Source organism: Triticum urartu, chromosome 4 (genome assembly GCF_003073215.2).
Source record: "Triticum urartu cultivar G1812 chromosome 4, Tu2.1, whole genome shotgun sequence".
In the NCBI taxonomy this organism is placed as follows: Eukaryota; Viridiplantae; Streptophyta; class Magnoliopsida; order Poales; family Poaceae; genus Triticum; species Triticum urartu.
In genome coordinates, this window is record NC_053025.1 from 523634800 (window position 1) to 523651815 (window position 17016).

A 17016-nucleotide genomic window follows, 5' to 3' on the forward strand; every position below is an offset into this window, starting at 1 on the left:
TCGGCGGGTCGTCGGAATTATGCGCGGTGGCACGAACGGGACGAAACTATTCATTGCTACAGGGTCACCTCTTCGATCCGACGGCCGAGGTCCTCCCAGGGCTCGATCCGATGGCCCAGATTGCATCAAGCAAAACGATCCAACGGTCAGGAATCCCAAACGGCTGAGGAGCCAGGAGGATGACTGTCATCCTTATTTCTCGATATTAGTACTGCTGGTGCTAAGTTCGTGTCCACCCCTACGCCCAGTACCGTACCGGTGTAGTACCGCGCCTAGCGACTAGCAGTACCCAAAAGAGAAAATACAGCTTCAATCATCTGTCGACGAAACAGTAGAAGTACTCGCTCATAACCAGTGGTGATCGCCAGTGCTAAGCTTATTTTTTCTTCCGAACGATTTGCTCCAGCGTGTTAACTGTCAGCAGCTTGGGAATCATACGAGCGGCCCACCGAGATCGGGTCACGCGGAAATCGTTGTTCCGGCTCAGATTCGGCGTAAATGCGACCCAACGGTGTGATGCAATGTTTGTCGCCGGATCAGCCAACCGATCAAAGATTAAGCGTCGGTCAACCGCAACAAGATATGGCTGGTAGAGAAAGGTGTACTACGTGCAACACGAGGCATCCAAGCCAAAAATATTTGGATCAAAACACGACACCTCCACTCCACCAATGGCCGTGCCGCGAGTCGTGTGGCGCAGCAGCGCTCCAGGCTTTCTGCCTCGTGGACGGACGCGCGCCTCCCACATTTCCGGGACGGCTGGGCACGTCGCTCTTGCTCATAAAAGGCGCATGGGTCCGGAGAAGATCGGGGCGGCCTGCGGGACGCCGTCGGATGCGCATCTGACGGTCAGGTGTGGGTCGCCAGGGATTCGCCATGAATACGCCGATGGCGACGGGTAACTGGCTGACGGGGTAGCTAGCATGGTTGTGACAAAGGTCCCTGCTAAGCAATACTGTATTTGGATCACTTGTACCGTTGTACGAGTGGTTGGCAGTAGCTAGTCGGCACGCGTGATAATAATGACAAAAGGTGTCAATACTTCGAAATGACCGAGAACTAGGACAGGGCCGAAATGCTACTGTCTTCGCCTAACTCGCCTTTCTCAGAATAGGGATCCACGGTTCCGTCTGTTGGCGTGGCTGAAACGAACAAAAGCGAGGCCATTCAAATCGATTGATAACGTATCCACCAATAATATTAAAGGTTTGGTTTTGGCGAGCCAACCTATGACCTGTGGTTGGATGGTTAGAGGAACTAATGGGGTGTTTGTTTCCAGAGACTTTTTAATGTAGGAACTAGAAAAAGTCCTTCTTAAAGACTTTTTTATCAAATAGAAGGGACTTTTTAGGGACTAAACTAGACATTTGGGACTAAATGAATGCCCCTCCATGCACCCATTGCCCCGCCACCTTATGGTGTTGTTTGACTGTTATTTTTCTATATACTACGGGCAACATGGTCATTTAATAACCTTTAGGAAGAGACTAGGAACTTTTTAGTCTCTGAAAACAAACAGGAAAGGACTTTTTAAAGACTAGGGACTTTTTCGTTTGGACTAAAAAAAGTCCTAGGACTAGAGAACCAAACACCACCTATGATTAGAGGGACTATGGGTTCAAATCCTGATACTCGCATTTATTCCTGAATTTATTTCAAGATTTTCGACGATGCGCATTCAGTGGGAGGAGATGTTTCCGTCGACGACGAGGTACATACGGTGACTTCATAAATCACAAGATGATATGCCGGCTCAGTCTTTCGGAGCCCCTCATAGGGGTAGGATGTGCGTGTGTGCGTTCGTAGGAATGAATGTATGCGTGTGTATATGAGCGCTTGTGTCTGTATTGATGTTTAAAAAACAAGGTTTGGTGTAATACTACACCTCAGTGCCCCTGACCTGAGTGACGACTACTGTCTTGACGATATCATTTTGGATTTCCGCTGTCTCTGGCCTTCTTCCTTTTTGGAAGTAACAGACCAAATGCTAGCGAGAGCCAAAGGAGGAATCTCAAACTCAAAGCATCAGATCAGGCGAGAGTAGCAAACAAAGAATCTAGACGAACGGCCAAAAGCAGCAAGAGTGCAAGACTGAGACAGACTGTTGGAGATCAAAAGACAGTTGCCCGGCAAGATTTTGAAATCCACTGCAGAAGCAAGACTACTACTCTGTCAAGCTAGTTCATGCCTTCATGGCATCACAGGAGAAAATACTAGCTTTGGATATTCAGGACCACTCCATCTATCAAAATGAAACAGAATTACACTGTACTGAGTACTGACCATAGGTATTTCGCACCATTTTCATACCACAACAAATACGAGTCTTTCAACATCGGCTCAGCCAGTAATGGGGCCAGGCCAGATATAAAACCCAATCAGTCGCCGGTAACATTTTTCACCATCATGTTGAAGAGAACCACTTATTTGTATAGACTACAGGGGGGTTCCTTCGATTCTCCAGCAGCAATTTATATAGCAACAACAAACATCAGCATTTTGTGCACAGCTGGGAGCATCCATGCTATCTCAACAGTGGCCCTGGATTATTCATGGGCCCTTTGAATCAGAGTATGTTGCCAGCAAGGAAAGCAAACGATCAACCAGCAGGCTGTACTCTGCTCCACCGGTTGTCGTCATCCTTGAGCTGTTGAATATAGCTGTATCGGTTTTCTCTGATGTAAGTTACTCCAGACCATATCCCTCGAACAAGAAGGATGCTTATAAACACCATGCTTCCAAATGTGCAGACCACCTGTAGACAAATTGAGTTACTAATGCTTCCAAGTTACTGAAAGAAAGGACTAGAAAATGAGTTTGCCACAAGCATCAATGCAACATAATGCAAGGCATGTTATTCTCAAAGAACTTATTCTGCGATTTCAGACAAATTGTAATTCATGGTTCTGATGAATCTCAACTATGGACTTTGTCGTGTCTCCCAGAAATGCAAACTCTGGGAATTAAAGCTTTGAGAGGTACTACAATGGCAAGTACATTACGTGGAACCATTTAGCTTGCCCGATAAATGCAGTGAGCGGGTAGCCGGGTACCTTCCAAAAGCTGAATAATATAACCTTGATTAATATCTCGAAAACAAATGCCCACATGCCAATGAATGCAACTGGTGATTTTTCATGCCTCTGTTTTAGGCAGCTGTAACCCTAATTGGTGTATTGATTGCACGAACCAACTACCAGCGTGACATCAATTTCTTGGCTAGCAGGTAACCACAAATATGACATAAAATGTATGAATTCAATAGATTATGATGGCAGCCTAACTGCTATCCAGAACTTTAATTCTGGGGTACGTGTTGATTCTACAGCCATATTTCTGATTCTGGTTGATTCTCTGTCACCAGTCACTACAAACACAGGCTGGAACTAGCTTACATGAAATACAACCGGTCATGCAGCACTTCAAAATGTTATTGATGTTCATGTCCATATAGTGTGAGGACTCTGCTAACCCTGATGGGGAGAGATGCATTTTCGCAGGCTCAACCAACACCCTGGAGGGTTATCTTGGAGTACTGTTTCCCATCCAACAAAATTCCAGTAAATAGAAATACAAAGTAGAATCCATCCCAGACGTTAAGGGTGTCATAATGAAGTATTGGACATCTTGCAAAATAAAAGGCTGAATTGCAGAAACAGGAAAGACTGGTTCAAAATCCATGTCCATGGACCATACATAGAATAGACAAGCTAAGAAAGTGACAGTATCATTACACGAGATGAATGGCGTAAGCCATAAGGTCATCTTCATGTCTTGGTGGGTACAGTTTAACTGTGCAAGTGCCAAAGATACTTAACTATTTGCATGCCAGGAAAGTTTCCTGCTGGCGACTCAGTAGAATCCTCATAGGGTGGTCACTGAATTGGACTGTGTGTATGTGGTACAGACCATGAACTTAAAGGTTGATGATCCCTGTAAGCTTGGCGTTTTAATCCAGGAAGGAAAAGAGCCGCAGCAGCAAATCAGTTACGAGGGAAGTAGAGATGAAAAGAAACAGAACAGGGTTCTTCATTAACTAGCTCAACATGCTTAGCTTAAAAAGGTTCTCACTTTTCCATCACAATAAATTAATCTACCCACAGAAATAAGGTTGCAACTTTTAACTGCTGCAGAATTTTCCAAAAAATTAATTGCAATTTGCAAGCCCATCTACTAGTCAATTTGTGTGACAGAGACCCCTCTGATTTAATTCTGTTGAGTTAACCCACAACTACCTGTAGCAGTCAGTTTAACTGTGCCCGTCACGTCACTAGTAGAAAATAGAATGGGCCTAACAAGGGAATTACTGTGTAACATGAAATAAGCAAAACAGTGCTAGAAAAAAATGGGCTAGAGGGGTTAGATTGCACAAACCAAATAATAGACAGGCTTAAATAAAGAACTTTGAGGTAGAAAATGTTGGCTGCACAGAATCGAACAGTACAGATACATAAGCTGCAACTTTACATTTTCTATCGCAAACTGAGAGTGGTGGATCTGTACCACCTACCACAGGGTTACTGATCTGACACGTAACAGCATTAAACCAGCATAGATAGCTTTGGTGGCTAAAAAGAAATCAACAGTGGGGAATTTGAAGGGCCATTTACCAATAAGCAAAACACCACGTCTTGCACAAATGTTTTGGCCTCATTTCACCAGTCTATTATATGCACAGCAGTAACATCCTGCCTCTGGCATCCTATGATCCAACCTGATGCCCTGATGGCCTGAAGAATGCACCTTCCCTGAGTGATTGATGCTTCTCCTTGGGCTAATCCTACTTAATTTTTGGGGCTCTATGTTCTATTTGTACTAAGATCTGGAGCTCTCTCACTTGTAAACTCTCCAAGTGAGGAATGCACTCATATATATTCTTGTACTGGACCTATTTTCTAAAAGCAAACGATGCTGATAACAAGGAAGTCACTATGTCTTGGTGTGACTAACTATCTGTGCGGTCTTACACATCTATTGAAACGTTCAGTTTTGAGCGATTGCCTGAAAGAAAACCAGGGCAACCCCCTCACCATTTTTAGAAAACATCCATCAACTCAACAAAGTGACGACCTCACGTATATCGGGCTAATTAATTGACATATAGCTCCAACCATATGGAGTCAGCAACAATAACAACCACCCATTTTGCTGCCCATCAAATTAGCTAACTATGCCAAAATTTCAGAAACCAAGGTTCCTATACATGTTAAGCATTTTCTAAGCAGACAAGTAAAGACTACTCAATAATTCTTGCTCGCTGCTTAAGAAAACGGTAGCCAAACCAGTACGTATTTGTTCTCCGAACCAACATGCCCTCTAGAAACAGAAATAAATCAGACAAGGAGCACAACGCTTTGTTCATACATATCAAGAGCAACACATGAGCACTGAATCGGCATTTCATCAAGTACTTCCCAAGCAGACAAGTAAAGACTGCCCCATCAATAAGCACTGGCTGTCTTCCTCAGCTCTCACTGCCTAAGCAAATAGCAACAAAGAGTACCTATCTGTACCCCGCACGAACACGCCTTTTCGGAGCACAAACTAGTGACTATCCCTTGATCATACAGCATCACAACCATTTGTTGCGCATAGAAACACTAAATCAGAAATAGTAATTGCCCACAATTTTGAAACAGGGCATCAAACAGCTTATATGTGAAGGAATTCCTCACCTCAAGAAGCCCCTTGAGGATCCACAAGAAGGTGAGAACCAGCACGCCATTGACCGAGAACTTCACCTGCACGCGCATAAACACGGGAACACACCAGATCACGCACAAATCCGGCGGAGATCTCCATGCCGCTGATCCCGAACAAGCATGATAAACTCAGGCTGATAAAGCAAGCAGCGAAACGGACCAGCTCAGCGGGGACGGAGGGCGGCAGCACGGACCTGGCGGCGCGGCGCGCGCGGCGGGAGGCCTTCCTGAACACCGAGTGCAGGAACCGGGCCAGGAGGTCCAGGCTGCGGTCGTCGTCGTCCGCGTCCTCCTCCTCGTCCCCATCTTCCTCCCTCCCGTCCCGGTAGGAGGCGGCTCCTGACAGGTCGCCGACCCAGGGGCGCGCGTCTGGGACGACGACGACGGCGTCGGGATGGCGGCGGCGGGCGGCGCGGAGGAGACGGGTCGGAGGCGGGGCGCGGAGGTGCCGATTGAAGGGGGGCGGGGAGGGCTTGAGGTGGCGATGGTGCCCGGAGGCTGGGCCAGGGAGGAGAGGGGGGAGGTGGCAGGTGATGGTCGCCATGGGAGGAGGCTGCTGGTGCTCAGCCTTCCAAGGGAAGCTGGTGGTTTGCCCCCCTTTTCCCTTTTTCCTTTTCGTTTTTTCACATTAAATTTGGGTTTTTACTGTTTATAAACGATTGCGTGTTTCAAAAACTTTACGCCATTGGGAACATTTGGAACTAGTGACACTGTTAATTGGGAAATTTAGCACCCATTTTATCCCTATATGTTACTGGTACTACTTGGCTAAGATTTCTGTTTGGAGCTGCTCTATCCTTCCAAAATCAGTTCCACGGTTAATTGGAAGTCTCCAAAATCAGTTCCACGCTTAATTGAAAGTTTCATTGTAGATGATGTCAAAGAAAAACCACACGAATGATCATGACCAGAATGACCACGAAGAACTTACGATTATAGTTGTATTCTTTCTAAAATACACGCAGTCATTCTATTTTAACAAGAACCTTTGTTTAGGTCGGCTCTCTCGCTATATCCACCGGGACATCGAAAAAATCAGTAATATGCACAAACTTGTGTAGATCAACTCATGAAACCCAATCATTATTACCACTAATAATTTCAGTCCAGGCAGAGATGGCACATCACAGCGGACCACAAGCTTTTCATCCGTCTGCTTAGTCAAACTGTACAAAAGTCACACACACGCACGCTTAGAGAATCGTCCTCTCAACGACAGCAGTTAAACTCGCTAAAGCCCGAGGAGATCTGTGCAGCCTCTGCACATGGTTAACCGTCAGCTTGCTGGCTAGCTACTCCACCTTCATCGACTCTGCAACACACACAAAAAAAGATTCATCAGACGACTCGACAGTCAACACAGCCGCAGAAGAAACGCAACGGAGAGAAGCGCGAGACCTACCGGAGTTCTCTAAGCTACTGGCGCCGACGACGTCCGACGGGAAGGCAGCCGGACCAACATTGCCAAGTTCCTCGTCCCAAACGATGCTCCTCTGTCAGTGAGACAACAATATTAATCTCTCATCTAGAAATCTACTCCCTTCGTTCCTAAATATAAGTCTTTTTAGAGATTTCAATACGAAATACAGATAGATGGATATAGACATATTTTAGAATGTAGATTTACTCATTTTATTCCGTATGTAGTCTGCACTGGAGGGAGTGGGATGTTTTGATCGAGGGAGTTGGATGCAGACAGACCTGGGGAAAAGCAGACAGCTGCTGAGCCGCTCTCGCCATATGAACATTTGCCGGGTTTGGGATGATGATCCCGTTCCCGTATAGTTCAGGACGCGAGAGGCCCGGCTGCGACGCCCTGTACATATTGCTGTTAGGATGAACGCTGCCCAATCGCTGGCCGTATCCCGGAAACGCGGAGCGGGCGTCCTGCGGGCAAAGGATCTGCACGGCGGAGGCGAGCAACCGGAGGCAAAATGGTCAGTCTGCGAGGAATATTATGTTTTTAACAGTATAAACATATGTGAGTTCTTTGTTGTTCAGAGTCTCCATTGGTCTTACGTCTTGGAGGTCGAGATCGCAGTTCAGCTCGGGGCTGACCGCCGAGAGCTTCATCGAGAGGAACTGCAGAAACCAAAACGGGCAACACTAGGAGCTTCAGCCATTGTTGGCCAAGAGTGAGTGATCTTTGAGGAATCTGTTTCGGTGTGCTTACCTCGACCTGCCGCTGCAGGGACTGCACATAGTTTATGATCTCGTCGAGCATCATGGCCTTGCCTGTAATCTTCTTTGTCACAGGCAGCCGCATCGGTTAGAGTGAGTAAACCCATAAACATTTTATAATGAGCAAATCTATGAAACTTTTGCTGAAGAGTAAATTTTCAGTTGCTGATGATGTTGATACCTTGTTGCAGCCTGGGACGAGGTCTTGTAGATGCTTCATCCTCTCGTTGATCTTCTCCCTCCGAAACTGCATTTCAGACGGACAAGCTATTACAAGCAAGAAAATTGCAGCCCTTTCAATTATGTTACTGGAGAGATTGGTCACTCACCCTTTCTGCAAGGCTGTGGTTGTTGGTCGCCTGGCCGCGCTTCGCCCGGATATGCACGTAGTCCTCTCTGTTGCTAGCAGCATCACCTTCCTTCTCGCCAGCGCGCTCCATGCTGACCTCTCTCTGAGACATGCCACCGGTTTCCTCCTGCTGTGTGATATGTAAACGATGAGATGCAGCCCAAAATGATGAAACTACTAAGAACAGGGAAGGGAAGAATTTCTATAACTTCATTACTTGTGAATGCATCGTCGAACTGCCCTCGCCGGAGCCCTTCCTTTTACCGCCTTTCAAACCCTTCTCCATGCTCATGTTTCTACTCAGCTCAGTACCACTACCACCTGGAGATAATTGCAACATGGAAATGCCAGTAGTAAGAAGAGAGAACTTTCACAGATGAATGAACAAGAACCTTGTTCTGCTTCAACAGGAGAGGCGAGGAGAAGAAAAATACCAGCAGTAGGATTGTAGAACTGAACTCCATCTTGCATCCCTGCATTGTGCATAGGAAAAAGGACGTGCTCGTCGAAATCCATGGCATGATCGAGCAAAGCAAGCGGGTTGGCTCCGGCCGCGAAGCTCCGCTCGCCGTTGCTTCCAGCAGCAGAGCAGGGAGGGGAATACATCTGCCAAGAAAAACAATGATCACTCACATGATCTCGACCATGTTGCCAACAACATCCCACAAATACATTTATGCAAGGAACAAACAAAGCCATTAACCAAACCTTGTGCTTGATACCTGATGATCTCAGTGTGATGCTGCAACCATTCTAAGGAATGCCCAGCCTTCTAAATTGCCAGGTTTGGCAAGCGGTGAAGGGGGCTTTACTTAAAGGGTGGAAAATGCGGAGGAGCAGATCGGGGCGGAGCGAGCTGGCAGTCAATATCTTGCAAGGCTCAACAAGGAACAACTAACCCCTGCAGCCTTACATAAAGATTGTCCTCCAAAGTGAAAAAGTTAAGCGAGCCTAATGCAACGGACAGACGCAAGGGCAAAGACGGAAGCCGCACACACAGTACAGGGAATAGAATTGTCGGTACCGCGCGCTAACAATCGTGTACCAGCTGGATCACGTCCGCGGATCAGAATATATAAAGAGCTCTGAATTCAGCGGATCAGCTGGAGATTTTACAGTTGGTGGTGCCGCGGAAATCAAGACCGGCCCGAGGATCGGATGCCACTGTCATCCACGTACTGCATGGGCCAGCTCGGAATGAGGTTAATGACTAATCAATGGATGAGCCAGATCTATACATGCTTAAACCCTACCGGAAACTGAACCTCTGCCCCCACCTTCACCAGGATTTCTGAGAACCCTGTACATGTTTTCAGTTTATGGGCCTTCTTTCTTTTGCAGGAAGTTTAGTTTATGGAGCTGTCAGCTCTTTGGAATATATATATAACTCCACTGGGAGAGCTATGATAGTACTACTTTTTTAACACAAATGAAATCATGTTACTCCGCCCCGGTACAAACACGAGTCACATTATTATATGTGCAGTCATTGTTTTAAAACTTTGATCACTGGTATGCGCAAAAGTATTGGATTATGCATATTCAAAAATAATATCCTTGCATTTGCCTCGCAAAATACTTTTTAAGTTATATGCGCAGTCACTTGCAACATGGTTTTAGTTCAAATTTGAACCTAGACGATGCCACTTATTTTAGATTGGAGGGAGTATCTTTTTACTATATTTTAGGCATATTGCAAGTGAAAAGCTAGCAAACATCGTGCACTGGAGACCGGGAAAAGTCAAGTGCGCCATAGATTCAAGAATTGCCTCACCACTTGGTGGCATTACGGAGATGCCCACGCTGATTCAAGTCTTCTTTCCTTCCATCACAATCTGCACTGGTCTATACATAAATCAAGTGTTTCTACATGAAAACTCCGGAAGTGCCTTCGTTGGGGTGGATGCAAACTACGCGGCTATGCGAGTGTATGAATAACACTGAAAAAACTAGCTACCACTGAATCAGATAAACACAACAGGAAAGGGAGCAACATCTCCTGCGTGTTCTGGAAAAGAAATGCAAACCATGGAAGAAATTTAGGGTCCGTGATCGAGGGCAAAAAAGCCAGAAACTTAGCCGGTTGTTACTAGTGGAGAAGGGGAGGGTTCCTCATCGCCATACAGCGAGTACTGAGCACTGCACCTCCCACCGTCCAAATTTGATGCCAGAACAATGAATGAATACGAAGAGAGATGCTGAATTTGCACAAGCTGCAGGAGCCTTGAGACTCAGCTGTGAGCTGTCGTCGGTGCAGAACAGCGTTAAGAGCGGCAATCCAAATTGAGAAGCCAAAATCAGCTAAGATGCACGGACAAGGGCCCGGAGGCGTTAAAAGTTCCACCCTTTGATTGAGCGTGTAGATCGAGGGGGATATCATGAGTCAAAAACGCCAGGATGAAGCCCCGAAATCGTCCAGGGAGAAAGCTGATGCCACTTATTACTAGGCTAATAATGCTCTTGTACTGCAATTTCTCGAGAGAGGTAAACAAATGCCCATGATACTGTTGAAACACGCAGAGGACACTCATGGGAGGAGGAAGAAGATGCAAGCAGCTCACTGTCCCCGAAGAAAATATTCGACCAAAGTGTAGTGTTGGAGAACACATGTATAGTTGGCACTCATGGAAGGTGGGAAAATATGGAAGCAGCTCACTCTCCTCCCAAGAAAATATCCTACTAAAATGTACTGCTGGTATATAAAAGCTGAAATGCAATACAATTATGCAAAACCACTTGCCAGCAGAGAGGGTTTTTTTTTTTGAAACAGAGGGAAAAGATTTGCCTCAAAACTACTTGCCAGCAGAGAGGATGTCACAGTAGCATATGTAGAGCATCAATGGAGTTGAGTAGATGTTGTTACCAGCAAGGAGGCGAGAGCTGCCGCTGCTTCCCCTGCTCCTCCTCTTCTTTCGATCACCAGCGCTGCCTGCAGTCACCCTCACAGTCTCACCAGCCTATGGCATAATGAACAGTGTTCACCATGCAGTAGTAGTGGCGGCGTGCGGACATGTGGAGGGAAGATAATAAAAGGGGAGAAGGGCGCCACCACGAACTGTTTCTTCCACCGGCTTCACACACAGCGCCCTTGTTTTATGATGACGCCCCGCTGCAGTACAAGCAATAGTGGAAGTACTTCCCGTCTCTGTACAGGACTAGTTGCATACCCTGCCCCAACAAGCACTAGCTGCTGTGCTGTACAATGCAACAATGGTGGCAAGATGGGAGCACCGGCAAAGCTGAAAGGGGGCGGTGTCCATGTACGTGGATGTAGCTAGCGGTTCAGTTCACTTGAAGTCGTCTTGGAATCAATCAATATTGGTGCTGGTGTGCATTTGCGGCCACCTCTCTACTCTACTGCTGCTGTTGTTTGAGTTGTTGGGCGGCAGCGGGTGCGGGTGTGGGGAGGGAAGCTGGGCTGGACGTGGAATAATACAGTCAAAAAGTTGAAGGCCTGCGGGTGCAGGGCAGGGCAGGGCAGAGCATCCTGGCAGGGGCGTGTGTTGGCAGAGAATTGGATTCTTGTTCTCACTCTCTGGAATCCTGTAGAGGCCCGCTGTCGCTTGTGCGGCACACATCCGGCTTTCCTGCTACTCTTGTTCCCAAGATAACTGAAGATGGATACGGAAAACTAGTCGGGCACAGGCGATGTATTGGGGCAACCTGAATGTGTAGCCAAACACAAACGAAGAACATGACAACACTCGAGGTTTCATGTCAGGTTCAGCAACGCATTCGTAAGAATTAAAGGGTTAAATTAATATTTAGCACTGGCACAAATTTAACTAGCTTTTCCACGTAAGGAAACAAGACTGACAAAATTCTTTTGTTTGTAGTGAGTGATAAATTTCTGATTCCCACCCACACAAATGCTATGCATATGACAGACTTTTTTTGAGACAAAAAAGGAGGCTGATACTACCGCACTGAGCCAATACCGAGCCTCTGCATGACATGATACACATAGCCAAGATCTCCTGGCAGTAAAACACCGCAATGCTTTGGCCCAGCTGGTTTTGTAAACTATTTCCCATGCCCTCCCTCCCCCCACATTCTTTTCAGTGCACCAAACCACAAGCAAAGAGCAGAAAGACGAGGCCTTTCTCGGGCACCGGGACTGATCCGTACGGCTGCCATTTGAGTACTGCGACCAGCAACGGTGGCTCACAGCCCCGGTGCCCAAAGGTGTAGGAGTAGTAAATCTCATGACAGATATCACATGGTTTAAAAACGTTACCATCAAGATGAACCGGGCCAATCGTCAACAGGACATGTGTGGGCAAAGCCGGGAAGATGCACGCCTGCACCGGAAAGGTTATCCTTTCTTCCCCCTGTGGTCAATGAAAAGCTCGCTTAGAAAATTAGGGCAATCTTTGGTCCCTGCAATGCAGGAGGAGCAGCACGGCAGCTCCGTGGTTCACTCGACCCATCATAGGCCGCGGGAAAACATGGATTACTGAGATGCTTTACAGGTCTAAGCAAATGATGATGGGCACACAGCATCAGAGTCTCATAGTTTCATTGACCAGCTTTCGACTAGGAGTGGAGCTCAGAAAATACCTCCAAAATTCAGACAAATGGATACTCTGCAGAGTAAGCTTATGGATACCAAGAATAAATCTGCACTCTGCAGCTTCAAAGTGGAGGTTTTCACCCTGTAACACCATCAATCAAGAGGAAAAAACCCTCTTGCTGATCATATCATCACCGAGAGGCCTCTATGCATATTCTCCTCCATATATCATCCTCAAGAATTAAAACTCTAATATGCCTTGCATCTGTAGTATACCTGATTAGCTGGCTCATTTGGAAGCATTTTACCAGAAGCAGTTCAAGGAAATGGTATGATAGCTCACTCTAGTCCTAACTATTAAGCCCCAGCATTCTAAAATACTGCAGGTGATAGAATCATGCAGAAAGGCATCACAGAACCAAACATTACATGAACCTTAACAAAGACAATTGAAGACCAGTAAGAAAGACAATTGAAGACCAGTAAGATAAAAAAAACAGCACCCGCAAAAAAAAAGATAAAAAAACAGGTTATATATAAAAAGGCAGCTAGAAAAGTGATACAATTACAATAAACTGGTTGATCATATTAACAAATAATATGTTGAATGAGTAGCAACTTCTCAGTTGTAGTGAACAACCTCTGAAAGCCATGATATTAGATACACTTGGTGATATAAATAAAAACCAAAGCTAAAAGACAACCTGCAGTACATTTAGTGATCAGTGTTGAAATTTTCATCTGTTTATTTTGAGCTAAAGGCCTATATATATATTCTCCTCTACATATCATCCTCCAGAAATTAAACTGCTCGACTATGTGTGTTGCATCTGTAGTATAGCTGATTAGTGCATTTGGAAGCATTTTACCAGAAGCAATTCACAGAAATTGTATCATAGCGAACTTCACTCATATATTAAGCTCTAACTTTCTAAAATCACTCAGTGATAGAATCATGCAGAAGGGCATCATGGAACCAAATATTACAGGTACTCAGTGATAGAATCATGCAGAAGACCACTTCATTAGATGAAAAAACAGGTCATATTTCTATAAAAGAAATACAAAGTTATGGTAACTATAGTTCACTGGAAAACAAGGCAGCTCGATATAAGTAATACAACTACAATCAACTGGTTGATCATACTATATGTGCAATGACTAGCAATTTCTTGGTTGCCGGGAACAATCTTTGAAAAGCATGATGTTAGGTACATTTAGTGATATTAAATGAAAAAACAGAGCTAAATGCCAACAGTGTTAAATCTTCCATCTGTTCATTGTGAGCTAAAAGTACACTAGATAGCCCGAAAGGAAACCTACATTTGCACTGACCTAAGAATAGCCCTCTACTGAGATGTACCTGACAGCATTGCATAATACATGAACAGTAGTGCTATTGACTTATAGAATACAACATAAAACGAGGATAACTTGACATCAATATATATTTAAGGTTGTAACTCAAAATGCCACCAGTAAGTCAGCGTACACAACTTCCAAGTGTTTAAAACCAACGTGATATGAGTAATATTCCGTTCTTGCTAAGAAAACAGTCCATTCTTGCTACTAAGAAAGCCACCAGGTGAGCTTCATGTACTTCACAACTTTCTAAATGCCATTTATGCTCATAATTATGGTAACAATACACACTTACCATAATAATAAACACAACCTGAGTCCTATTTCAAGATTTGTTGATGAAAATAATTAGTTCTGGGATAAAACGTAGTATAAAATTACTTACTCCCTCCGATCCATATCAATTGTTGCTGATTTAGTACAACTTTGTCCTAAATCAGCGACAATTAATATGGATCGGAGGCAGTATTAAACTGTCAGATGAGAGCTGATACCGAAACATGTATAGAGAGCAAAGTTAAGCTCTCAGTACCATAAGTCCAAACTATTTATTACATAATTGATCATGGCGTTGGCTAGATCAGAGCAGAAGTACTTTGGTGTCATAGCAAGGAATAACCGGAAAACGACAAGACATAGGATCTAAGATACAGACAAAAAAGTTCACAAGGATAAGAGCACTGGCATGCAACTTATAAACATGTACAAGGCAGCCTATGCATTGCATACTTGAGATACTAGTGAAAACTTAAATCAAGGAAACCCTTGGCGATGACCCTCGAAATTGCAGTTGGGCGAGATGTTCCTCCGCTGATTTCCAAAACTACGCCCAAGGATATTGTGATTTATAAAGGGCAGACGGTCCGAATCACCACCAATTACTGGGAAGTTAAGTGGGTTACGTGTACCGATCCCCCAACCATAGCCCGAAAACCTTGGGCTGGGTGGTCTCTTGTGATGCCTCCTACTGTTGTCCACCTTCCAAGCTGCCACAAACCTTTGCTTCCAATCTCCGCTCCATCCAGAACCCTTGCTAGAAGGACTCGTCTCCAGTTCAAGCCTCATCTTCCAAAGATTATCATCTGCTGCAAGATCCTGCAATTCCTTGCATGCGCACTGAACCCTTGCAAGATCAACCCCAGGAACAAACTCCAAGACTTTAGCCTTCAGATCACCTGGCAATGCCATCAAGCACGGCGGCAAGCGCAACCCGTTGAGTTGGCACAAAGATATCATCAGTGGAAGACACAGCTCATCCTTCAGCACCCTCCAAAGCTCAAGAATCTCCTTCTCCTCTGTTGCACCCACTTCATTGCTATCCAAATATAGCAGCGGCGCCAGCTTTGGTAACTCCAAGCACAATCTGCGCACTTCTGAGCATGCCCCAGGCACACACCCATATATCATCACAAAATTTGGCATCAATGAGCAGTTCAAAACCACTGTCTTCCCCTCTTCACCCTCAGGTAGCATGGCGACAAGCTCCGGTAGGGTGTACTTTACGGTCAGTGTTGCCGCTGCACCCGAGGCCCAGTCCTTCAGCAATCCGGGGCGAGACCCCATCGGATTCTCCGCAAGGAAGCCAGCATCGACAAGAGCTGCCTGCAGGGACACAGCTAGGCGATGGATAACTGTACCATTTGCGCATCCAGCATCCTCCGCCTCCATCTCCCGCTTGAGAATCCCAATCACAAGGCTCGACAAGCTCTTGGGTGCGTGGACGGCCTCCGCCATCACCACATCGGGCGGATCAGATGCCACGGGCAAAATAGGCTCCACGTGGAGGGCTCGCGGCCTCGGCGAAGAGATAGGCTCTATGTGTAGATTTTGCGGCAGCGACGAAGAGACAGGCTGTATGTGTAGATTTTGCGGCGGTGACGAGGATCCACCGGCCTCCCCAGGAGATTGGGAACCGGAAGCAATTTGCCCGATGGAGGCTGTATCCGGGCTAGGGTTCCGGGGAAGTGTTTGAGGAGGCGGTGGCTGCGATAATAATTCTGCGGAGAGCGTGAAATAGAGGAGGTCACCGGATGCGAGGCCGAGGGCGGCGAGGGTGGCTGAGGGGTCCGGTGAACAGAGCTCCTGCGAGCGGTTGAGGGAGAGGCGGACGGACTCGGCGGGGACGGGCTGCGCGGCGGAGAGCTTGGCGGCGAGGAAGGACTTCACATCGGCGAGCACGGCCGTGTCCGGCAGCTGCACGCGGTGCGTCTCAGCGACGCCGCCGCGCGCGTCCATGGAACGCAGCCGAAGCTTCATGGTCGTCTGTTGGGGAATTTTGCAGTTCTGGATCAGCACGACACGCGACGCGAGGGGTATTCAGGAGGATTGGTGGGATGGGTATGGGGCGCCCCTATGTCTCGCTTTAAGCGAGCACAGGGGCAAGCCTCGCGTTGGGGGGACCCCAGATGGGCCGACCCAGCCGCGCGGGGGGCCGCGGCCTTTTTTTTCTTCCTTTTTTCTGTTCTTGTTTTTTGCTTTATTTTTGTACTTTTCGCTATACTTTAAAATATTCTACATGTATAAACAAAACATTCTTCAAAAACACATTTGAAAAAAATGTTTAAAATTATTTTTGAAAATTGTTGAATAAGCATTAAAAATTGTTAAAATAAGTATTTGATAAATGTTGAACAAGTATTTGAAAATTTTGAATAGGTATTAAAAATATTGAAAAGGTATTTGACAAATGTTGAATAAGTCCTAAAATTGCTGAACGAGTATTATAAAAATGTTGAACAAGTATTTCAAAATGTTGAATAAGTATTAAAAATATTGAACGGGTATTTGAAAAATGTTGAACAAGTATTTGAAAATGTTGAATAAGTACTAAAATGTTGAACAAGTATTTGAAAATGTTGACCAAGTACTAAAATGTTGAACAAGTATTTGGAAAATGTTGAACAAGTATT

General features: G+C 45.7%; 3 protein-coding genes and 1 long non-coding RNA gene across 8 annotated transcripts; 1 reads left to right on the plus strand and 3 right to left on the minus strand.

Moving 5' to 3' along the window:
* Nucleotides 1-2218: 2218 nt before the first annotated feature.
* On the minus strand, nucleotides 2219-6324 carry LOC125552423 (protein SHORT HYPOCOTYL IN WHITE LIGHT 1-like). Of its 2 annotated transcripts, XM_048715975.1 has the most exons (4): nucleotides 5863-6324; nucleotides 5676-5741; nucleotides 3819-3933; nucleotides 2620-2755 (listed from the first exon to the last, which is right to left on the minus strand). In XM_048715975.1, exons 1-3 carry the CDS (start codon nucleotides 6244-6246, stop codon nucleotides 3865-3867), a joined length of 519 nt encoding a protein of 172 aa, XP_048571932.1. In that variant the 5' UTR covers nucleotides 6247-6324; the 3' UTR covers nucleotides 2620-2755; nucleotides 3819-3864. The 2 variants fall into 2 exon arrangements, with proteins under 2 accessions (XP_048571931.1, XP_048571932.1); XM_048715974.1 differs by lacking the exon at nucleotides 3819-3933 and having other exon boundaries at nucleotides 2219-2755; nucleotides 5863-6323.
* A 436-nt stretch (nucleotides 6325-6760) lies between these two features.
* Nucleotides 6761-14451, minus strand: LOC125552421 (transcription factor bHLH78-like). 4 transcript variants are annotated; one of them, XM_048715971.1, is made up of 10 exons: nucleotides 11096-14451; nucleotides 8667-8838; nucleotides 8450-8553; nucleotides 8213-8362; nucleotides 8065-8130; nucleotides 7876-7944; nucleotides 7722-7784; nucleotides 7404-7604; nucleotides 7105-7195; nucleotides 6761-7014 (listed from the first exon to the last, which is right to left on the minus strand). In XM_048715971.1, exons 2-10 carry the CDS (start codon nucleotides 8836-8838, stop codon nucleotides 6995-6997), a joined length of 936 nt encoding a protein of 311 aa, XP_048571928.1. In that variant the 5' UTR covers nucleotides 11096-14451; the 3' UTR covers nucleotides 6761-6994. The 4 variants fall into 4 exon arrangements, with proteins under 4 accessions (XP_048571928.1, XP_048571930.1, XP_048571929.1 ...); XM_048715973.1 differs by lacking the exon at nucleotides 11096-14451 and adding an exon at nucleotides 8941-11087 and having other exon boundaries at nucleotides 8213-8359; XM_048715972.1 differs by lacking the exon at nucleotides 11096-14451 and adding an exon at nucleotides 8955-11086.
* Nucleotides 7430-8437, plus strand: LOC125552424. Its single transcript, XR_007303585.1, has 3 exons — nucleotides 7430-7639; nucleotides 7704-7976; nucleotides 8075-8437. It is a non-coding gene; the product is annotated as an uncharacterized LOC125552424 (long non-coding RNA).
* A 144-nt stretch (nucleotides 14452-14595) lies between the features above and the next one.
* LOC125552420 (F-box protein SKIP22-like) lies at nucleotides 14596-16448 on the minus strand. Its single transcript, XM_048715969.1, has one exon. It carries the CDS (start codon nucleotides 16361-16363, stop codon nucleotides 14861-14863), a length of 1503 nt encoding a protein of 500 aa, XP_048571926.1. The 5' UTR covers nucleotides 16364-16448; the 3' UTR covers nucleotides 14596-14860.
* Between the last annotated feature and the right edge of the window lie 568 nt (nucleotides 16449-17016).

What these genes read in the sequence shown, in the direction of transcription:
- LOC125552423 (XM_048715974.1), bottom strand. Translation starts at nt 6,246, where the DNA reads ATGGCGACCATCACCTGCCACCTCCCCCCTCTCCTCCCTGGCCCAGCC. An exon ending in CCTCCGTCCCCGCTGAGCTG is followed by an intron (nt 5,742 to 5,862) that starts GTCCGTTTCGCT and finishes ATGCGCGTGCAG; the next exon opens with GTGAAGTTCTCGGTCAATGG. An exon ending in TCCTCAAGGGGCTTCTTGAG is followed by an intron (nt 2,756 to 5,675) that starts GTGAGGAATTCC and finishes ATTTGTCTACAG; the next exon opens with GTGGTCTGCACATTTGGAAG.
- LOC125552421 (XM_048715971.1), bottom strand. Translation starts at nt 8,838, where the DNA reads ATGTATTCCCCTCCCTGCTCTGCTGCTGGAAGCAACGGCGAGCGGAGC. An exon ending in GTTCGACGATGCATTCACAA is followed by an intron (nt 8,363 to 8,449) that starts GTAATGAAGTTA and finishes CATATCACACAG; the next exon opens with CAGGAGGAAACCGGTGGCAT. An exon ending in CAGTAGCTTAGAGAACTCCG is followed by an intron (nt 7,015 to 7,104) that starts GTAGGTCTCGCG and finishes TGTGTGTTGCAG; the next exon opens with AGTCGATGAAGGTGGAGTAG.
- LOC125552420 (XM_048715969.1), bottom strand. Translation starts at nt 16,363, where the DNA reads ATGAAGCTTCGGCTGCGTTCCATGGACGCGCGCGGCGGCGTCGCTGAG.